General features: G+C 41.1%; 1 protein-coding gene across 2 annotated transcripts in view; it reads left to right on the top strand.

Annotated features, from left to right (window-relative positions):
* Nucleotides 1-5,537: 5,537 nt before the first annotated feature.
* Ubxn2b (UBX domain protein 2B) overlaps nucleotides 5,538-18,173 on the top strand; it is a 28,073-nt gene continuing 15,437 nt past the window's right edge. Inside the window, exons 1-4 of one of the 2 annotated variants that reach the window (XM_076924244.1) lie at nucleotides 5,538-5,662; nucleotides 10,037-10,140; nucleotides 15,997-16,147; nucleotides 17,431-17,514. In XM_076924244.1, the coding sequence (XP_076780359.1) occupies nucleotides 5,579-5,662; nucleotides 10,037-10,140; nucleotides 15,997-16,147; nucleotides 17,431-17,514 (423 nt within the window). In that variant the 5' untranslated portion in view covers nucleotides 5,538-5,578. Of the gene's footprint in view, nucleotides 5,663-9,975; nucleotides 10,141-15,996; nucleotides 16,148-17,430; nucleotides 17,515-18,173 lie in introns of both variants that reach the window. The other variant, XM_076924245.1, reaches the window with a different exon arrangement.

The following is an 18,173-nucleotide window of genomic DNA, read 5'->3' as shown; positions in this document are numbered from 1 at the left end:
AACTATTGGACTGACATTGAGGACCTATGTGGTTAAATTGGGGAAAGGCTGGAAAAAGCTGAGGAGGAGGGCCACCCCATAGGATGACCAGCAGTCTCATCTAACCTGGACCCCTGAGATCTCTCAGACACTGAGTCACCAACTAGGTAGCACACATGAGCTGCTCTGAGGCCTCCAATGCATGTACAGCAAAGGACTGCCTATTCTGGCCTCAATGGGAAAAGATGTGCCTAACCCTCTAAAGACCTGAGGCCCCAGGAAGTGGAGATGACTGGCAGGGGGAGGGGACAACATCCTCTTGGAGACTGGGCAGAGGGGAAGGCGTCAGGGGATGAGGAACTGTGGGAGGGCAAACTGGGAGATTGGCAATGACTGGTTTGTAAAAAAAAAAAAAAAAAATGATAGTAATAAATAAAAATAAAAAAAAATTTAAAAATTCATCAAACTTAAGGTTTAAATAGTCACAATGCTAAAGACTTACACTATCTTCACAAACAATGTTTTAGGAATAAACCTGGCCCGCCTCAGCTGAAGGCCATGTCTCACCTCCATCCTCCCACGAACTGATTTGATTTACAGTCTTACTGCCTCCACCCAAAAGATGCCTCAAAGAGCTTCTGCCGCTCCTCTGACTTCCAGCCTTGCCCTCAGCTGATCTGGCCAACCATGTTTTATTGCTAAAACACAGGAAGGTCAGAATTTGCCTGCCAAACCCTTTGATTTTTGTAAGTATATTTGTAGAAATAAGAACCAAATTCCTTAGCATTGGTCTTTCCTTGTCAATTTCAAGCCATCTCTTCACTCCTTGGGTCTTCTATTCAAGCCATACCACATGCTTTTTAAATCATGCCTATATATAATATATTTTTCTTTGAAACTGCCCTTCTGACTGACACCTGTCAGACTTTTCCATGGGTGGGAAGCTCAATTCTACAGCCCCCCCCCACACACACACACATACAATTCTACTGCTTACAACATGTTGAGTGTCTGGAGCTACACTTCAGCTAGGAAAAATACTGAAATGTCAGCTGTTGGCCACAATGTCTACTTCAAGAGCCTTTGTTCTTTCTAGTCATAATGGCTGCAGCCCATATCAGCACTGGAAAAACCTCAGTGACATCCAAGTTACTAATTTTCAATAGATATTAGATGATTGTAGTGATTTGAATATGCTTGGCCCAGGGAGTGGCACTATTAGGAGTCTTCCACTTGTATTGCTGAGTTGTATGAGTTCCACTTGTATGGCTACAGCCTTGTTGGAGGAAGTATGTCACTGTGAGGGTGAACTTTGAGACCCTCCTTTTAGGCACGTGGAAGTCAGTCTTCTCCTTTTTGCCTTGAGGAAAAGATATAGAACTGTCAGCCCCTTCAGCTCCATGCCTGCCTGGATGCTACCATGCTTCCTGCCATGATGATAATGGACTGAACCTCTGAACCTGTAAGCCAGCCCCAATTAAATGTTGTCCTTTATAAGAATTGCCTTGGTCATGTTATCTCTTCACAGCAATGGAAACCCTAACTAAGACAATGGTGATACTGTCAGGGACACAATGAAAAAAGCAGCAGTTTAGAGAAGAAAAGGGAGAGTTTGGAGTTGAGGCAGCAATGTTTTTTGAGACTAATTTTAAATAAAAATTTAAAATGGAAATACAATTTTAAAAAGCAATTAGAAATGCAGATCTGGAGTAATGGAAGGAACCGGATGGGTACTGAAGAAATAGACTGGAAAATATTATATACACTCAATCTACATTATTTGCAAAGTGTATAAATGAAAATTACATACTTGTTCCAACTAGCTACATACTGTTGTTGCTTGCCCCCAAACAGAGACATGCATTGAGAAGCAAGCATTTGAACCACTGGATCAGCTTATTTCTAAGGGAGGTCAAACAAGGTGACACTATGCCTTTATCAGCTCTTACACTGTAAAGAAGGAACCCTTTTGGCAGTCTACTTAATGTCACATCCTTCATATTCTGTGCTTCTCCTTTTGGATCTATTTAAAACTGCCTGCTAGTGCAGCGCTGATGTGTTGTCTAGGGAGCCTAAGTGGATGTGCCTTGAGGAGAATAAGTTAGGCAAACTTCCTTCAAGAAGGAATTACAGCACTGGGACTGTAAGTTCAATGTTAATGAAGCCAGAGTATATATCACATAAAGTGTCTTTATACAGAAACAGACATAGAACAAGACTATGCTCCAATCACCTGGTAAACATAAATAGAGGCTTCCAGGACATAACCTTGTATCTCAACAGCAATAATTCTGTATTTACTAACTTAATACTCCAGGCAAGTCCATGGAACACAACTGTAAATAAGGAGAATCAGTTGTACATAAGTGATAGGTATAAGAACAGATGACACTGAATAGTGAAGTTGCATACAGCCAGAGAATAAAATGCTAAAGCAGAACCCAAGGGAATATCATTAATTAAGGGCTGGATGTTGTTGAGGGATGAAAAACAAAAAGGAACAAAAGGTAGTGAGAGGTTCTTAGGCAATAATACTGTGCAGTCTTGCCAGGAGCCACAAAACAGCTCCCAGGAAGCAGAGACAGAGTCAAACAAAAAGTATGATCTTTGGAGTATGATGCACCTGGATTTAAAACTTAGTTCTGGTGCTTATTAGCTGAGCGACCCAAGAAACTTCATCTTATTTCTCTACCCCCCCCCCACTTCTAAAATATAAAGACAATACCTAAGCCAGATGTTATTGTAGAGGGCATCAATGGTATATGCAAACCATAAAAATTACCAGTTGTAAACATACTCTATTCTGTCAAATGTTCTAGAACTAAGGTAAAAATGTTTCAACAGACAAAACAACAGATGAAAGCCAGTTCTGAACCTCACCTCAGGGATGTTCAGCATAACAGCAATTACACAAATGTGAATTTTATGTAGGTTATGAGGTTAGAGTTGTCTGTGCCTGATGAGGCTCTGCACTGATTCATCTGACTATTGTGGTCCATGACTTACCAATGAAAGACCCCCGAGAAGGGAGTACCTCACTCAAGCCTCGGGAATTTACAGCCACCCAATAACTCATAAGACACCAATCTTGTTGCAAACAGCAAGAGGTATATTTCAGGATCAGCGCGCTGAGGTTGAGACCTGTAACCCACACAGGGGCAGAGGAGTTCGTTGGTTCGTTGGTTCCACTCTGTCTGTTAGTCTGCTTGGGGTTTTATTTTAACCTCTCAACCAAGAGTGGAAAAGTTGCTCTGAAGACAGGCAGTCCCAGTCCTGGCTATGGATCTCCGCTATTTTTATTCATGGATTCCCTCATACAGACCGGAAAAAATACATTCCTTTAGTGAGGGGAAGTTGGCCTAGCCTAGATGTCTTGAAAGGCATGTGTCATTGGTTTTTCAGATAAGAGTCCATGGCTCCTGGAACACAAAGTGCTTTCCAGTTGTTGAGAGACCAATACGCTCCCTTGGGCAGTGACGCATTCCAGCTGCTTTATGTTTCTTTGTATGTTCTCTCAGACATCAAGGAAGCATGGAAGCTTAACAGGATAACTGGTCTTAGACATTCATCTTGTGTACCCATAGAGCTTGCAAAGGTTGTTGTATCCTGGCAACTACAACTGTATTGATCTCGACAACCGCCATTCTATTCTATTTCTGGTAAAGGTATAAAAGTCTGATTGCTCTCAATAAAATTCTCACAGTCTCAGTGTTGCTGTGGCCCCTCCAACTGGACTGATTTTTATTACTCAAGGCCACTTCTGAAGACCTTGGCCCAGTAAGTAAGCATGGTTGCTTACATTTTTAGAATCTAACTTAAGCCTATATCTCTAGTCTAGGTCTCTGTCTGACCACCTCATAATCGCTTCTAAACAAATCATTTCTAAACAACCATGTAGTATTTTTCTGACATGAGTAAGATATTTCCACTATCTGTCTTAGAACATATCTGTGACTTTTTATTTGTGGTCCTTCCTGGCTCAACAACTGTGGAAAGTACTTCTCCTTCAAGGCCCAACATTGAAAGGTATTGGCTCTCTGGGGTCATTGCTTGTCAAAAAAGTGATGGGATTTTTTAAGACAGACTGTGTATCAAGACAGCAGTGCAAGGTTTGGAAATTTGTAGTTTCTAGTTTATTTATCATTGGCCTTGCTCAAGTGCAGCATTACCTACTCCGTAATACAAGTGGAATACTCTAAACTGAGGAGAGGCTCTGAGTCTCAAGCTGGGCCTGAGAATGAAAATGAGCTAAAATACACTCATAGGAGAAAAGTGCACAACTTTAATTAAAAAAAAAAAAATCACATGATTAGTGTCTTCATAGGAGCCTGGAAGCCTATGAGACTGTATCTACATGCCAGTGGCAACCAAGAAAAGTAGCTAACATGTGGGTTTAATTCTAAAAGGTCTGTTACAGACCTCTCAGTTTCATCTTCTCTAGCTCCTAAAAAAAATTTGTATTGGATATTTTATTTGTTTAGATTTCAAATGTTATCTCTTTCCTGGTTTCCCCTCTGGAACCCCCCTATCCCATCCCCCTTCCCCCTGCTTCTATGAGGATGCTCACCCACCTGCCTACCCACCCTGGCATTCCCCTACACTGGGGCATCGACCCTTCACAGGACCAAGGGCCTCTCCCCCCATTGATGCCAGACAAGGCCATCCTCTGCTACATACGCAGCTGGAGCCATGGGTCTCTCCATGTGTACTCTGGCTGGTGGTTTAGTCCGTGGGAACTCTGTGGTGTCTGGTTGGTTGATATTGTTATTCTTTCTATGGGGTTGAAAACCCCTTTAGCTCCTTCAGTCCTTTCCCTAACTCCTCCATTTTTAAGTGCTTGGAACTCATAGAACAGCCAAGGCAGCAGTAGGCTATAGGCTCCCACCTAGCATGATGCATACAGCAGGCACCTAGAGAGTATTCTCCATTCACATACAGGATTCTTTACAAAGCTTATTTACAAATTGTACACTGCTACCTGTTTATGTCTTTCTTTCCCTCACTAGCTTATAAATTTCATAAAGGCCAAGACTTCTTTTTTTCTCGGGAGGCAATTCTTGGAGGTGTAAGTGTCTGGGATTTAAAACAAGAGTTAAGTCAATCTCAGCGGAAAAGAAGATGGCTTAAGAGTCACCATTCTCATTGCCAAAAGCTTTACAGTGCTTCCTGTCCTCAATAAGGATCCACTCAGAAGGGCTAATTTACCATCCAATTCTGGATAAGAGAAAATGAGTGATAAGGGGAAATGAAAGGTGAGGTTGCAACGTTCATCCCTTAAGATATTACACTGTTGAGTTAAATCAATTTGGAAGACAACGCTGCGCTCTAGGGCAACCTACAGCCTCCCCCAGGGAGTGGCACGGTGACTGCACAGACAGATCTCAAAAGGGGAAAAACCGAGGAGCCCTACAGGGCCGGAAACCTAGGAGAGCGAACAGGCTGGTGGGGCAGGAGCAAGAGGAAAATTGCGAACACGACATGGCTCCGCCCCCTCCCGAAGAGGGTGGGAGTCACCGAGTGACTCCGCCCCTCCCGCAGTCGCTAAGCAACCAGCCCCGGAAGTCGCGGGTCCGGGGCGGGAGCCCAAAGCGTGTGGAAGATGGCGGAGGGTGGCCGAGCGGAGCCGGAGGAGCAGGAGCGGGGGTCCTCGAGGCCGCGGCCCCCGAGTGCGCGGGACTTACAGGTGCGGAGGCACGGAGCGCGGCGGCAGGCGGGAGGGCGTGGGCATGGTGGGCGCGGGCCAGAGCCACTTGTACCTCGCCTGAGCCTTGTCCTGACCCTGTCTCCAGAGAACTAGAGGGTCTCTCCCGGAGGCGCATTGCGGGGTGGTGCGTGTAGGAACCAGTGCCCAAGCCTCAGGCAGCGATACAGGGTTTCCCTTCGCGCAGGATGCACAAAGCAAACTGTCATTTTGCGGAGCCATCTGGGTGGCTCCCAGTTGTTGCTTGCCTGCATCTGGAGAGTTACTGTGGCCGGTGAGAAATCATCCATCACTTAAAAAGTAACTTTAAAATAACGAATGCTGGTTTGTTCTCTGGGATGCACTTTCACATTTGATGACTTTATACATTAAAAGAACTTACCTATCAAAAAAAGCTTGCGTTTTTGCAGCAGAGAGCTTAAAACAGTTCAGGCTTTGGTAACAGTCCACTCGTAAGAGGTATAGTCCACAAAACAACAGAAATAAAACTCAACAATGTTATGATGATGACGTTAGTCAGCTGAACACTGTCCACCGAATGCTGTTTTATGAGATGCTAATACTATTTACTCATCTTAGCCCTTTTTCTATCTCCCCATGAAATCATTGATAAAATTCAACAATTATATGCATATTAGGGGTTATAATTCAGAATAAATGAGACTGAATTCACAAACCTTGACAGCATTTTTAATAGCTGGTCTTCATTCTTTAACCAGATGTACTGACCACTTGCCTTTATAACTTTGTGCTGAAGCTTTGGGGAATTTGGATTTAAATAGGACATCAAAGTAGTAGTGGATACTGTTGTATGCTATTAAATTTTTTGAAAGGTCACAGATTTGAAACACTTGTAAAGTAGCCTTACAGACCAAACCAATGTAAAGTTATAATGATGTTAATTGAGCACTGGTTGGTTCCAAGTGACCCTGAAGCCAGTTAGCTAGTTGTCTTAGTGTTGCTATCACTGTGATGAAACACCATGACCAAAGCAACTTGGGGAAGAAAGACTCATGCTTCCACATCACTCTCATCATCAAACAGGAAGTCAGGGCAGGAACCTGGAGGCAGGAGGTGATGCAGAAGCCATGGGGTGGGGGTGGGGGGGGTGCTACTTACTGGTTTGTTCTCCCATGGCTTCTAAAGCCTGCTTTCTTATAGAACCCAGGATTCAGAGCTCAGGTATGGCACCACCCATAATGGGCGTGGCCCAACAGCATCTATTACTAATTAAAAAAAAAATGTCCCAAAGGCTTGCCTACAGCCTTATGAAGGCATTTTTTTTTTTTTTTCAGTTGAGCCCCCTACCCCTTTTGTCAAGTTGATGTAAAACTAGCCAGCACACTAGGGAGGCAGTACCCATTTGACTGGTTGACCAAACTGTTGATAAAGTATTTTCTGTGTCTGGCTTGCTAGTTTCCATAAAGTCACATGTCATTGCCTGTTTGAGTTTTCCCAACCTGCTCTGGTCCTGGGGGCCACCCCATTCTGGAATTCTATTTTTTTGTTGTTGTTGTTGTTTATGAGTAATCTCGGTTTAATTGACCTAAACAGTCTCTATTTTAACCACGTATTAACTTTTTGACACCTTCATAACTTTTTGGAGAACTAAGCACAGTTTCAAGCTGAAGCATCACTGAATGCCAAAAATGGCAGTTCAGAAGATGAACTTGGAGAATGCAGAGATCAGCATCAGGTGGGAGATAAACACCCGATAGTGAAGTACCAGCTGAGCAGAACATCTCTGCTGCCATGCAGAACAGTCTGTGAGCTTCTGAATCAGGGAGGAGTGTTTTAGGAGCCACCAGAAGAGGGCTACAGAGTTAGCTCCTAAAGTATCCTATGTTGTGACTTCTGGACTATTTCTAAGGCTGTTGTTTAGTGTCCTTCAGGCAATCCACCATAGGGTTTTAAGTTGTTTAAGGTATTTAATTGTATGCTTCCCAATGTTCCTCCAGAATAATATCAACAGGATTGCTATTCTTAGTTCTGTGCTTCCATCCAGATCAGCATTTGGGGGGGAATAAACTTGTCTGAAGCCACTGTACCTAATAGCATTGTCTCTAAATAGTTGCCATTATACCTGGTCCTGTTGACTATCATTCCCCAGGACACTTGTTCTCAGTGAAATAATGTCCCTGGAAAGGCTTGTTAAAGCAGACACTAGCCCTCACACCAGCATTTAATCCACTAGGTATAGAGTGGGGCTTGAGCATTCTGTGTTCCCCAAAGTTCCCAGGTGTGGCTAGTCTGTACAGTTAACTTCACTGTGTTCTCCACATATACAGCTGGGTTTCTCATATCTTTGTGGATCAAGAAAGCAGAGTGGGGAAAGCTGAAATGTAGCTGCTTTTGCCTTTTTACTCAGCCCAAGACCCTAGCCCAGAATGCTCAGGGTAGGGCTTTTCTCTTTAGAAATAATGCCCAAAACACACCCAAGGGTGGATCTCCAAGGAGGCTCCTTGTCCAGTTGTCACTGACAACTACCCATCACAATTGGTACCTAAAGTAAAATGTCATTAGGAGGATAACGTATGGTATATGGATTTAGAAAAGGATATTTAAGAAAATTCGAAGCCATATTTACATAGGTCACCTAAAACAGGGTTTAGAATACAGATAACATTGTATGAGATACATCGAGCATATAAGTCATTCATAGATCTGAAGTAATACAATTGGCTCAGGAGGAAAGCCATCAAAGGAGCCTTTTAAAGAGCCTTCTGGAGGGTAAGATGGATGCTTGCTGTAGTCACGGCCCCTCCCCTAGCCTGCCTTTGGTTTTGTTTGGGATTTTGGAGGATAGGAGTTGCAAAGCATGACAGTGAGAGACATAGAAAGTGAAAACAGGGACACAGACACAGCAGTATCACAGTTTAAAATAAGACCTTGTATTGATGGGACAGACGGGGCTTGTGCTCTGCATACAGTTATCTTTCAGCTGATTGTCAGAAGAATTTGGATAGGCATTTAAAGACGTATCAGTGCTCAAGGATGTTCAGTAAGCCACCAACTGTTACACAGTGTGTGCCTGAGTCAAGATTTGGATCTAGTTGAGAGAGAACAACATGTGTGAACATGGGGGAGAGGGGACTGGAGGGAGGAAAATGAAGAGAGAAAAATGATAGGATTATATTTTAATTTCAAAAACTTACAGCCCTGTAGAATTTTTGAGTTCAGTTCTTAAGAGGTCAGAGCAATTGATTTGCATCTAGGGAAATAGCTTCTTTAGAAATTCACAAGTTGATGCATCTGTGAGAGGGAGGGAGGAATAGGAATAAAAACAATTAGGGGAGGGGAAAATTGTCTTCTATGTATCTTGGGGATATACTTTAAATGTGTTTATCTAAAGGCCATGGAATCTTCAAAGGCCCAGGATATAGTTGGGTGTTAGAGTGCTTGTCTACCATGGATGAGGACTGCCTGCCTAGGTTCAGTGTCTGACCTTGGAGTGGGAGCCCAAAGATTACAGTCATACCAACTGAATACCGACTAGCAGCATTAAGGAACGTTGTTTTGTTGTTTGTTTTTCGAGACAGGGTGTCTCTTACACAGGTTTGATTGTCCAAGAACTCACTTTGTAGACTAGTCTGGCCTCAAATTTACAGAGATCCTCCTGCTTCTCCTTCCCAAGTATTTACTACTTTCCGAAGGCATTTACTACTGTGCCTGGCTGAAAAATTTTAAATTATTGCCAAAAATAGCAAAAGAAGGAGGAAAAAAACCTATAATAATTGATAATTATTATTTAAAATTATATTTCAAGGACAAATGTATTTTGACTTTATTTAGAAGGTATCCAGCTATATACCTACAATACATAATTTTGCAGTATTACTTTATAAATGTCTAAAACCTATATTTAATTCATTGTCTTATTTTTTTAGAATCTCCTCTCCCAAAACTTGATGAAATTTGTGTTGTATATAGACCTTTAAGCAATACTTTTGAACTTGTTTTAGGTTTTGAAAACAACTAAGTGAAATTATATTGTGAGATTGAACTAAAGAAATTGGCAATAGCTTGAACTGTCTTCAAAAATTCTTTAAAACCTGGAAGAAAGTTACACAGGTCCAGAGCAACAGTAGTACATTGCCAAGCTTAGTTTTTGAAACTGTTGAATAGTTAATTAAAAGAATTATTATAACATTTTTTTCTGACATAGGCAGTTTAATTAGTTGAATAGTCTGAGACCTGGTGAGTTAGCCTTGGGAAGACATCTTTTGGGGCAACAACCTTCATTTTCTCATAGGAAATCGCTATTGCTCAATTTCAAACCAATATCTGTTCCTCAGATATTTGTCTAGAAGTCTGATTCCAGTGTCAACTGTGTAACAAGCCTGTTGTTCTGTGTAGTTGGCCTTGGCAGAATTATGTGAAGATGAAATGAAATGCAAATCTTCCAAGCCTGACAGATCTGCAGCTACAGTCCTTAAGAGCCCACGAACACCGCCACATCGGTGAGTGTTTCCTCCCGACATCTACCCTGCTTAGCTCACTAAGCATAAACTATTTTAAGTGACCTTGGGACTTTTTAAATTAAAGTTTTTAAAATAGATATGGAAGTACTATTCTTAAATTTTTTATAATCAGCTAAAAGAAATTTCAGAACAATTACCTTAGTATATAATATTCTCATAGGCACCATATGAAATTCTGTTTTGAATCCTGTTTTCTCAGGCCCAGTGGCTCTTTAACAGTTTTGTCATAGCCCCATTGAGCTCTCATGGAATGTTCAGGCCTCTCCTTACAAAGCTGCATTCACAGTCAGTCTTACAGTTGAAGGCCAGCAGGTTCCTCACCACTCTTCTTGGGACCATGATAAGTCTTTGGTCCCCCATTAAAGGGTCTCAAGTTTCTCTGTGTGATCCTGTTGGGTGATGCCTAGTCTAACAGATTTCCTGGGATGTGTTTGTTGTCATTAAAACCTCTAAACTATAAAAAGAACAGACTAGAGAGTTAGAAGAATCATGAATATTGTATTGTGAGTATTTTTATTGATTTTTCTAGTATTAAGAATGCAAACTTGAATTTTCTGATTATCATTCTGAAAAAATACTATGTTATCAGAAGTAGAAAAGTTCACTGAACATTAGGTTTTAGCCACTTCACATTTTTTTTTGGTAGGGGAGACAAAAATGACACATTTTTTTCTGTACTTGAAGGAAAATAAAAATCTTTCTAATTTCTCTCACACATTTTCTTTTACAGTTTTTAAAGCCCATAGAAAACTTAAAGACTAGTAAAATGAGTAAACACTAACCATTTCCTTCTTCCTCAGTTGTTAACATGTCAGCATAACGTGTACTCTCACATGCTCACTTTCTGTTTTAGTCAACTGAAAGCACGTTCTAGCCACTATGAGGATCCCTCCTAGAAGTGTGCATCCCTAAGAATAAAGTGTATAACCTAAAATGTGAAAGTATAGGTTAACAGCTAACAGCGGTGCCGTGATGTCATTTAACATATAGCCTGTAGTCAGCCATTTCTCCCAGCTACCTTTGGGGATTTTGGGCCCCAGTTAGAGACTACTCATTGCATCTGATTTTCCCTGTGTTGAGTTTTAATGCAGGGCATCCTTTCCTTTTTTCTGTTTTTAGCTCACCTAAATAATCTAATATGTATTACATTCACTTTTTAAAAGTATGCACCAGGTGTCTCAAAATGTCCCACATTCTAGATCACTGTTTCCTCATAATTAGATTCTTGTTAAACATTTTTGTCAAGAGTACTAGATAAGTGATACTGTCTGCTTTTTATTATATCACATCAGGAGCCATATAATTCCAAGTTTTTCCACTATTGGTGACATGCTCACTTGATTAAGGTGCTGACCACCACATCACTCCATTGTCAGGTACAGTTTGTCTTTGTAATCAGCAGGTTGGTATCTCGGCATGGTTTGAATATACTATCCTTTGATTTACTTCTTACTTGTTAGATAACTGGGCATATCTAGATATGTATAATATGTTAACTGACTCCTTAATGTGTATATTCCGCCATATTTTTTAGTATTTAATGTGTTACTACACCTATGTTTACTCATCCGGTATCGCCATGTTTAACTTCTGGCCTCCGGGTTTGAGCACATGCAGAGTGACTTAATATTGCTTTTAGTGCAGTACATCCAATATTTGAATTCTTGTAAGATTGATGTGTAAATATTTTCCTTGCTCTTCACATGTTAACTCTATGATCCTGAGTTCAGGGTCTCCCTAAGCTGCCAAGCAAGTTCAAGCCAGTTTGAACTGCCACATAATACTAAGGTCTGTGAATATGGCTTGGTGTCTGTAGAGTTTTGCCTAGCATATGCAAGGCCCTGGGTTCAACCCCTAGAGCTCTTTCTTCAGATGAACATACTTATGCAGCCTGAAAGTTGTTGTTGTTGGTAGCTTTAGTTTCACAATGCTTTGTTTGGGGCTGGGATAGTTTAGTATCCCACACATATTAGCCACATACTTCTGCTGCTGAACTGTACCTCTAAACCAGTCATGTTTCTGTCAACTTGACACAAGCCAGTGTCCTGTGGGAAGAAGACTCGGATTTGAGACATGACTTCCATCTGACTGGCCTGTGGGCATGTCTGTAGGGCATTTTCTTGATTAATGAATTATGTGGGATGACCCAGCTCCTGGGAAGTGCCATCGCTGGGCAGGTGGTTCTAGCATGTACAAGAAAGTATGTTGAGCAAACCTTAGCAAGCAAGCAGGCAAGCAGCATTTCCCATGTCTGCGCTTCAGCTCCTTCCAGGTTCCTGCCATTACTCCCTCAGTAGTAGGTAACCTGTATAATGTAATAAACCCTTTTCTCCTCCAGTTTGCTTTTGGTCGGTGTTTTATATGCTGATAAAAGCTAAATAAAAGGCCCAGCATAGTTCCATTATCTAAAATACTAGACATAATGTGGTCTGTGTGTTTAGCCTACAAGAAGAGGTATGTAATCTGTAGAAGTTGCAGGACAATCTGACAACTTCTTTAGCCAGTTCACTCATGAGAGGCAGTAGACCACAGAAAAATGTTGGACATGACCTCGACAGGTCATTATTTATGTAGCATTGTTTTGAGAATTAAATGAGACGGACTGTGTAATATGCTGAACATGGGGCTTAAACAATTACTACAATCTAAGCACCAAAAATCAGGGACACAGTCATAGAAGAAAATGTGACGAAAGGATAGGAGAGGACAGAAAGAGGAGCTGCAGAATGTTGCAGACTCTGGCAAATACGCCGTGTTGGTTAAGTGGAGGTGCAGACAGGTAGAGCCTCAATGCAATGTCACCTGTGCTGTCACACAGGTCTGTACTTCTGAGGGCCTGTGATTTAACACTTGACTCCTTAGTGAATTTTGAGTGAGGGTATTTACATGTTTATTTTGCAGTTGGCTCCCATTACTATGTTGCATTAGTTTGGAAATACTTGTGTGCAATAAAGTTCATTCAGTGATACAGAGCTATAGGGACAAGACTTGGCTCTAAAAATAGATGCCTCTCGGCCCCCATGTGTATGTGTTGTGTGCGTGCGTGCGTGCATGCGTGTGTGTGTATGTGTATGCGTGCGTGCGTGTGTGTTGGTGTATCTTTTTCAGTAACCTCCCATAGCTTCTGTTTTCTCATCTGAAAAATGAGGATAGTTTAGTTATAAGAATTAAATAAACATATATTTGCCCTTTGGTCATATTAACTATTAACCCTTTTAGGAAGTACAAAAGGTAAATCATTTTGGAAAAATAAGTGTAAAATTACAGCAGTAGGAGAAATGAAAGAGGCAACTCAAGAAGATGACAGTTTGTAATCTTAGACTACAAAGGATGGTAAAATCTTAGATGTGATTACACTGGAATGAAGGAGAGAGGATGGAATTGCTCTAGTAATTCTTAAAAATTAATTATAGAAACTTTGACAAGCAGTGCACGGCAAGAGTGGGAAAGACACAGCTTTGGGATCTGTGGTAGAAGAGCTGTGCTTGCTGATGAGAGAGATTAAGCATGCAGCATGGTCACCTTGGAGTTAATGGGCTTCATTCATGCAGAATTATTGAGCAGGTGCTTTGTTTTGGTTTTGGTTTGGTTTTAAGATCTTTATAAACTTTTAAATGTCACTAAGTTAAAAGGAGGAAACCAGGCATGGTGGCACATGTCTCTACTGCTAACACTTGGAAGGTAAATGAAGAAAGTTCAGGAACTGAAAGCTTCAGGAGCTGAAGGTCAGGGTCGTCTATGCACTAAGTTCGAAACCAGCCTCAAGTACTCACGCACATGAGACGCTGTCTCGTGCCTGCCCCAAGCGCCCAGCCAAACAAAGTAAGAAATAGCTTACTATTAATTATAATTACTATTAATTATAATAGCATGATACCGTATGTTTATAATGCCAGTGCTTGCGTGACCAAGGCTAGACAATCCAAAGTTTGAAGTGTGCTTGGGCTGCGTGCTGAGAAAATGGAAGAAAAGGGGTTGGGGGAATCATACCTTCAAGGTATGTTAGCGAAGTTGCAATCTGAGAAGATAAATATTTTGTTGATCAAATAAGAGGAGAACAGAAGGCAAGGGTATCGCCATCTTATTGTGGAAAGGGGAAGAAAGGCAATGTAATAGTTAAATCATGGCTGGAATCCACTGCACAGAGGAACAAACAAACAGTTTTGCTCCTGGGAAAGTCAGAGAAGGACAAGTTCAGATGTGAAATGAGGGAAAGAAACAGGGAAATGCTGTTGCTGCACCAATTGTAAATAATGTTGGTGCCTGTCTCCACAAGAACAGCTGCAGAATTCATGAGGAACCCATCAAGTTCAGGACTTAAAATACAGGCTGTGAAGCATACCAAAACTTGAGAGGACTGACAGAGACTGACCAGTGAGTCAAGACCCAAACTCAGAGTCTTAGACCTTTGGAGATGGCTGTTTGGCTTGTGACAGAGATGCCACTGCAGAGTAACAAGAAGAGAATTTTGTTGCAACTATGCAACAAAAGGAAGAAATTGGTATATATTATGCTATATACAGCCATCAATTCCAGGTGGATTGTGGATCTGAATATTGAAATTCAAATAAAGAAGCTGCTTGAAGAAAATACAGTATTTGCATGATCACAGGGGAGGGGAGGCCATAACAAACTAGTAAATGGTTTCCTATGGTCAGTTTTCTCAGGTCTTTCTCACCAAAAAAAAAAAGGGGGGCAGGATCAGTTACTTTGCCAGGTTGCAGACAGAGGTCAGAGGGGAAAGCTATAATTGGTGTGTGTGTGTGTGCGCGCGCTCGCAAACGTAGCAGGAACCCTTGCTCTGCTTTTCTGTTTGTCCCAATTGCCTGAGGCCATGTGCTGTCCAATGCCACCTCTCTCACACTACCTATCCCAGACAGGCAGGCTGTTTCTCCCCTGCTTGCTGCACTTCTCCTTCCCAAGTATGCAGTATAAGCCTGGGAGGAAAGCCTTATGGGGTCTGCTGTATTCGATGACACTGACAAGATGGCAGCCTCTCCCACAGCAGGAGTGAGATGCTGCTGGTGTACACACTTGTGTCCAGGTGGATTTTCTTTCAGTTGCAGGAGATGAGAACAGCCAGTTCCTCTGTATCTCATTTGCCAGTTTAGGAGAAAATCTTGGAAAAGAACCTCTGGTCCTTCTGCAGGGCTGCTGTAGTTTCCACTATTGCTGTAAATTGGGAGTTGGATAGAAGGTGAGGAAAAACAAAAAGGGAACTCTGCACCTGATACTGGAAGTCTCTCTGTGTTTCTTCACTGATTAAATTTTCTCAGTATCCTGGGCAGAAAAAGTAGTCTTGAAAGAATATTAATCTTTGGTGAATATAAATTTATGTTTCATAGCACTTAAGTTAGAGTCAGGGCAGATCTTAGTTACTACATAGAGAATATATGAAAGTATTTACACTGGGAATTGTCATGCAATGTTTTAATTTAAGAATCTTAATTCAAGGTCTTTTTTAATCTAAGAATCTCCAAAGAATAAAGCTTCCTGTGTAATCATAAGTGGCTGGTGACTGGCCCCCCGCAGTTGACTGCTTCCCACAGCAGTAGAAGGTCGTGGTCTGTGAAAACAGAACTTTATAGGCAGTCACCAGGGTGGAGGGAGGAGGCAAGGACCCCATTACCATGTTGCTAAAGTTGTCAGAGTCTCCACAAACTCAGAAGGGATACAAACTCTCCATTTGCCTGAGTTTCATTTTAAGATTACATGTGAAGAACTCAGGTGTACGTCTTTATAAATGAAAGCTATTTCATAAGACTATGTAGCTTCTTATTTTAAAATAGTTTATATCTATTGTGAGTTTTTATTTATGAGCTCTGATGTTTAAAGGCTTCATTCAGGTGATCAGGAATATGGTGGATTACATATAGTCCAACCTCCAACTGGGAAAATTGTGAATGAACTTTTCAAAGAGGCAAGGGAACATGGGGCTGTCCCTCTAAACGAAGCCACAAGATCTTCAAGCGAAGACAAAACTAAGGTCAGTGCTGTCTTAAACCTACACTGTTTCTGGGAAGTTAAGAGGTACCTGGACGTGTGTCTGAACACAGCCCTCCTGACCTTTTTGGTACCCACCGTTGAGATTGGCTGTTCTCCATGAGATTTGAGTTTTAGTCTTTAATGGGCAGCAGCTGGAAAACTTCCTTCTATCAAGCCTTGAGACTGTTTTAACATCTCTAAGTTCTCCAATTCTATTAGAAAAGTATGGGTTTGATTTAGTATGTAAAATGTAGATTTTAATTAAAATTGCATTTGTGATGTAAATGGTAATTAAAAGAATAGCCATTTCTCCTCAGATTATCCTAAGTGTGATTATAGCCAGTTTGCGTAGTTAAGATTGTGACCATAGCCAACTTACTGTAGCTAAGAAAGTGGCTTAAAATGGAAGCTATCACAGAAAACAAATGAGCACAAATGCTGAGATCAATATGTTGTGGTGAGCCAAACCCCAAAAAAATGCATCTGTATCAGAGCTACAGCACGCGTGGCTCAGGGAACATCAGGGAAGAGGGGACCAAAAGATTGTGAGAGCCAGAGGACCAGGAAGTCTGCTGTGACAAAGTCTCTCCTAGAAATGGTTGCTTCACCAAGACTGGAGCAATGGCAGTTTCAATGGACACATTTATATGGAAAGGGGATATTCATTGACTCATATGCCCTAAGAACTACAGGCAACGAATGACTGCTGGAGAAGGAAATTAACCTCTCTCAGGGATGAACCCTTCATCGGTTGTCCAATACAGTGATTACCCTTTAAACCATATACATACCACCAACAAAAACATTCAGTGTACACACACACACACACACACACACGTGTTATTAATATGAGAATGGGGTGTGTGGGAGAAGCTGGAGGGGGAAGTAATACAATTTAAAATTTTTTTAAAGCCTATTAAATACATATAGAATTCTTTGTTGTAACAATTATTTATTTGCATGTATGTGCTTATGTGTGCACATATCCATAACCCACATGTGGCAGACAGAGGACAACTTGCAAGAGTCAGTTCTCCTACCATGTGACTTCTGGCAATCAAACTTAAGTTATTTCATATTTTGAGTTACTAAAGTTTTTATGAAAAGACATCTCACCTCTCATACTTCTTTATAACTCAGGGTCTTCATTTCAATATATTTTCCTAGTCAATATGAATCTGGCCAATTATTATTTGTCTAGCATATCGAGTATAAGAATAACATTTTGAGTGTAAGCCATGGAGAACTCTTAACCTATTTATACCCATTTATCGTGTGTTTCAGTCATTCACAGGTGGAGGATACAGATTGGGCAATTCCTTCTACAAGCGATCAGAGTATATCTATGGAGAAAATCAGCTGCAAGATGTAGGTACAGTCACTGAAATGTTTAAGCATTTGCCTCTAGTTGCCACTTTTTTCCTTCTGAATTAACAGTTGACACTATAAATATAGTCTCTCCTATTCATTTTTGAAGCATGGGTTAAAGAACCTGTGTGCTTCCAACTCCAGTGTTTCTATCTGCTATGTCTTACATTTAGAGATGTATAACTGTTTGTGGAAGGAATATATAATTCTTGTAATTTTTCCTTAAAATTGTAGACCTTCATAATACAGAGTGAATTCAATTTTTAAAAACATATGGAAACATTATTTCTGTTGACTTGGGAATGTTAAAATAATATATTTTTTTTAGATTTTTAGAAGGTCTGCCCTGCGCTGTGGTCTGATGTTTAAGCTATGGAGCTAAGGAGAGTTTGGGTGGATGAGGGGTATGAGTCACAGGTGCCTCATGAGTGAGTCTGTCTCCTCACTGTGCTTCCTCTGTGACCGATGAGTGATTGCACAGAAGCCAGGCTCCATTTGTAGGACTTTGATATTTGCAGCTATTATCAGTGTTTTAAGCTAAAAATAAACCTGCTAAGTAAACACATGAACACACATGTTTAGCTTTGAATAAAGCAAATATCTCAATATTTTAAGATAAATTAACCAGATAGTAATTTTGGAGATGCCATGTTGAAACT

Source organism: Arvicanthis niloticus, chromosome 25, assembly GCF_011762505.2.
Source record: "Arvicanthis niloticus isolate mArvNil1 chromosome 25, mArvNil1.pat.X, whole genome shotgun sequence".
NCBI lineage: Eukaryota > Metazoa > Chordata > Mammalia > Rodentia > Muridae > Arvicanthis > Arvicanthis niloticus.
This window is presented reverse-complemented; position numbering and strand designations above follow the sequence as displayed.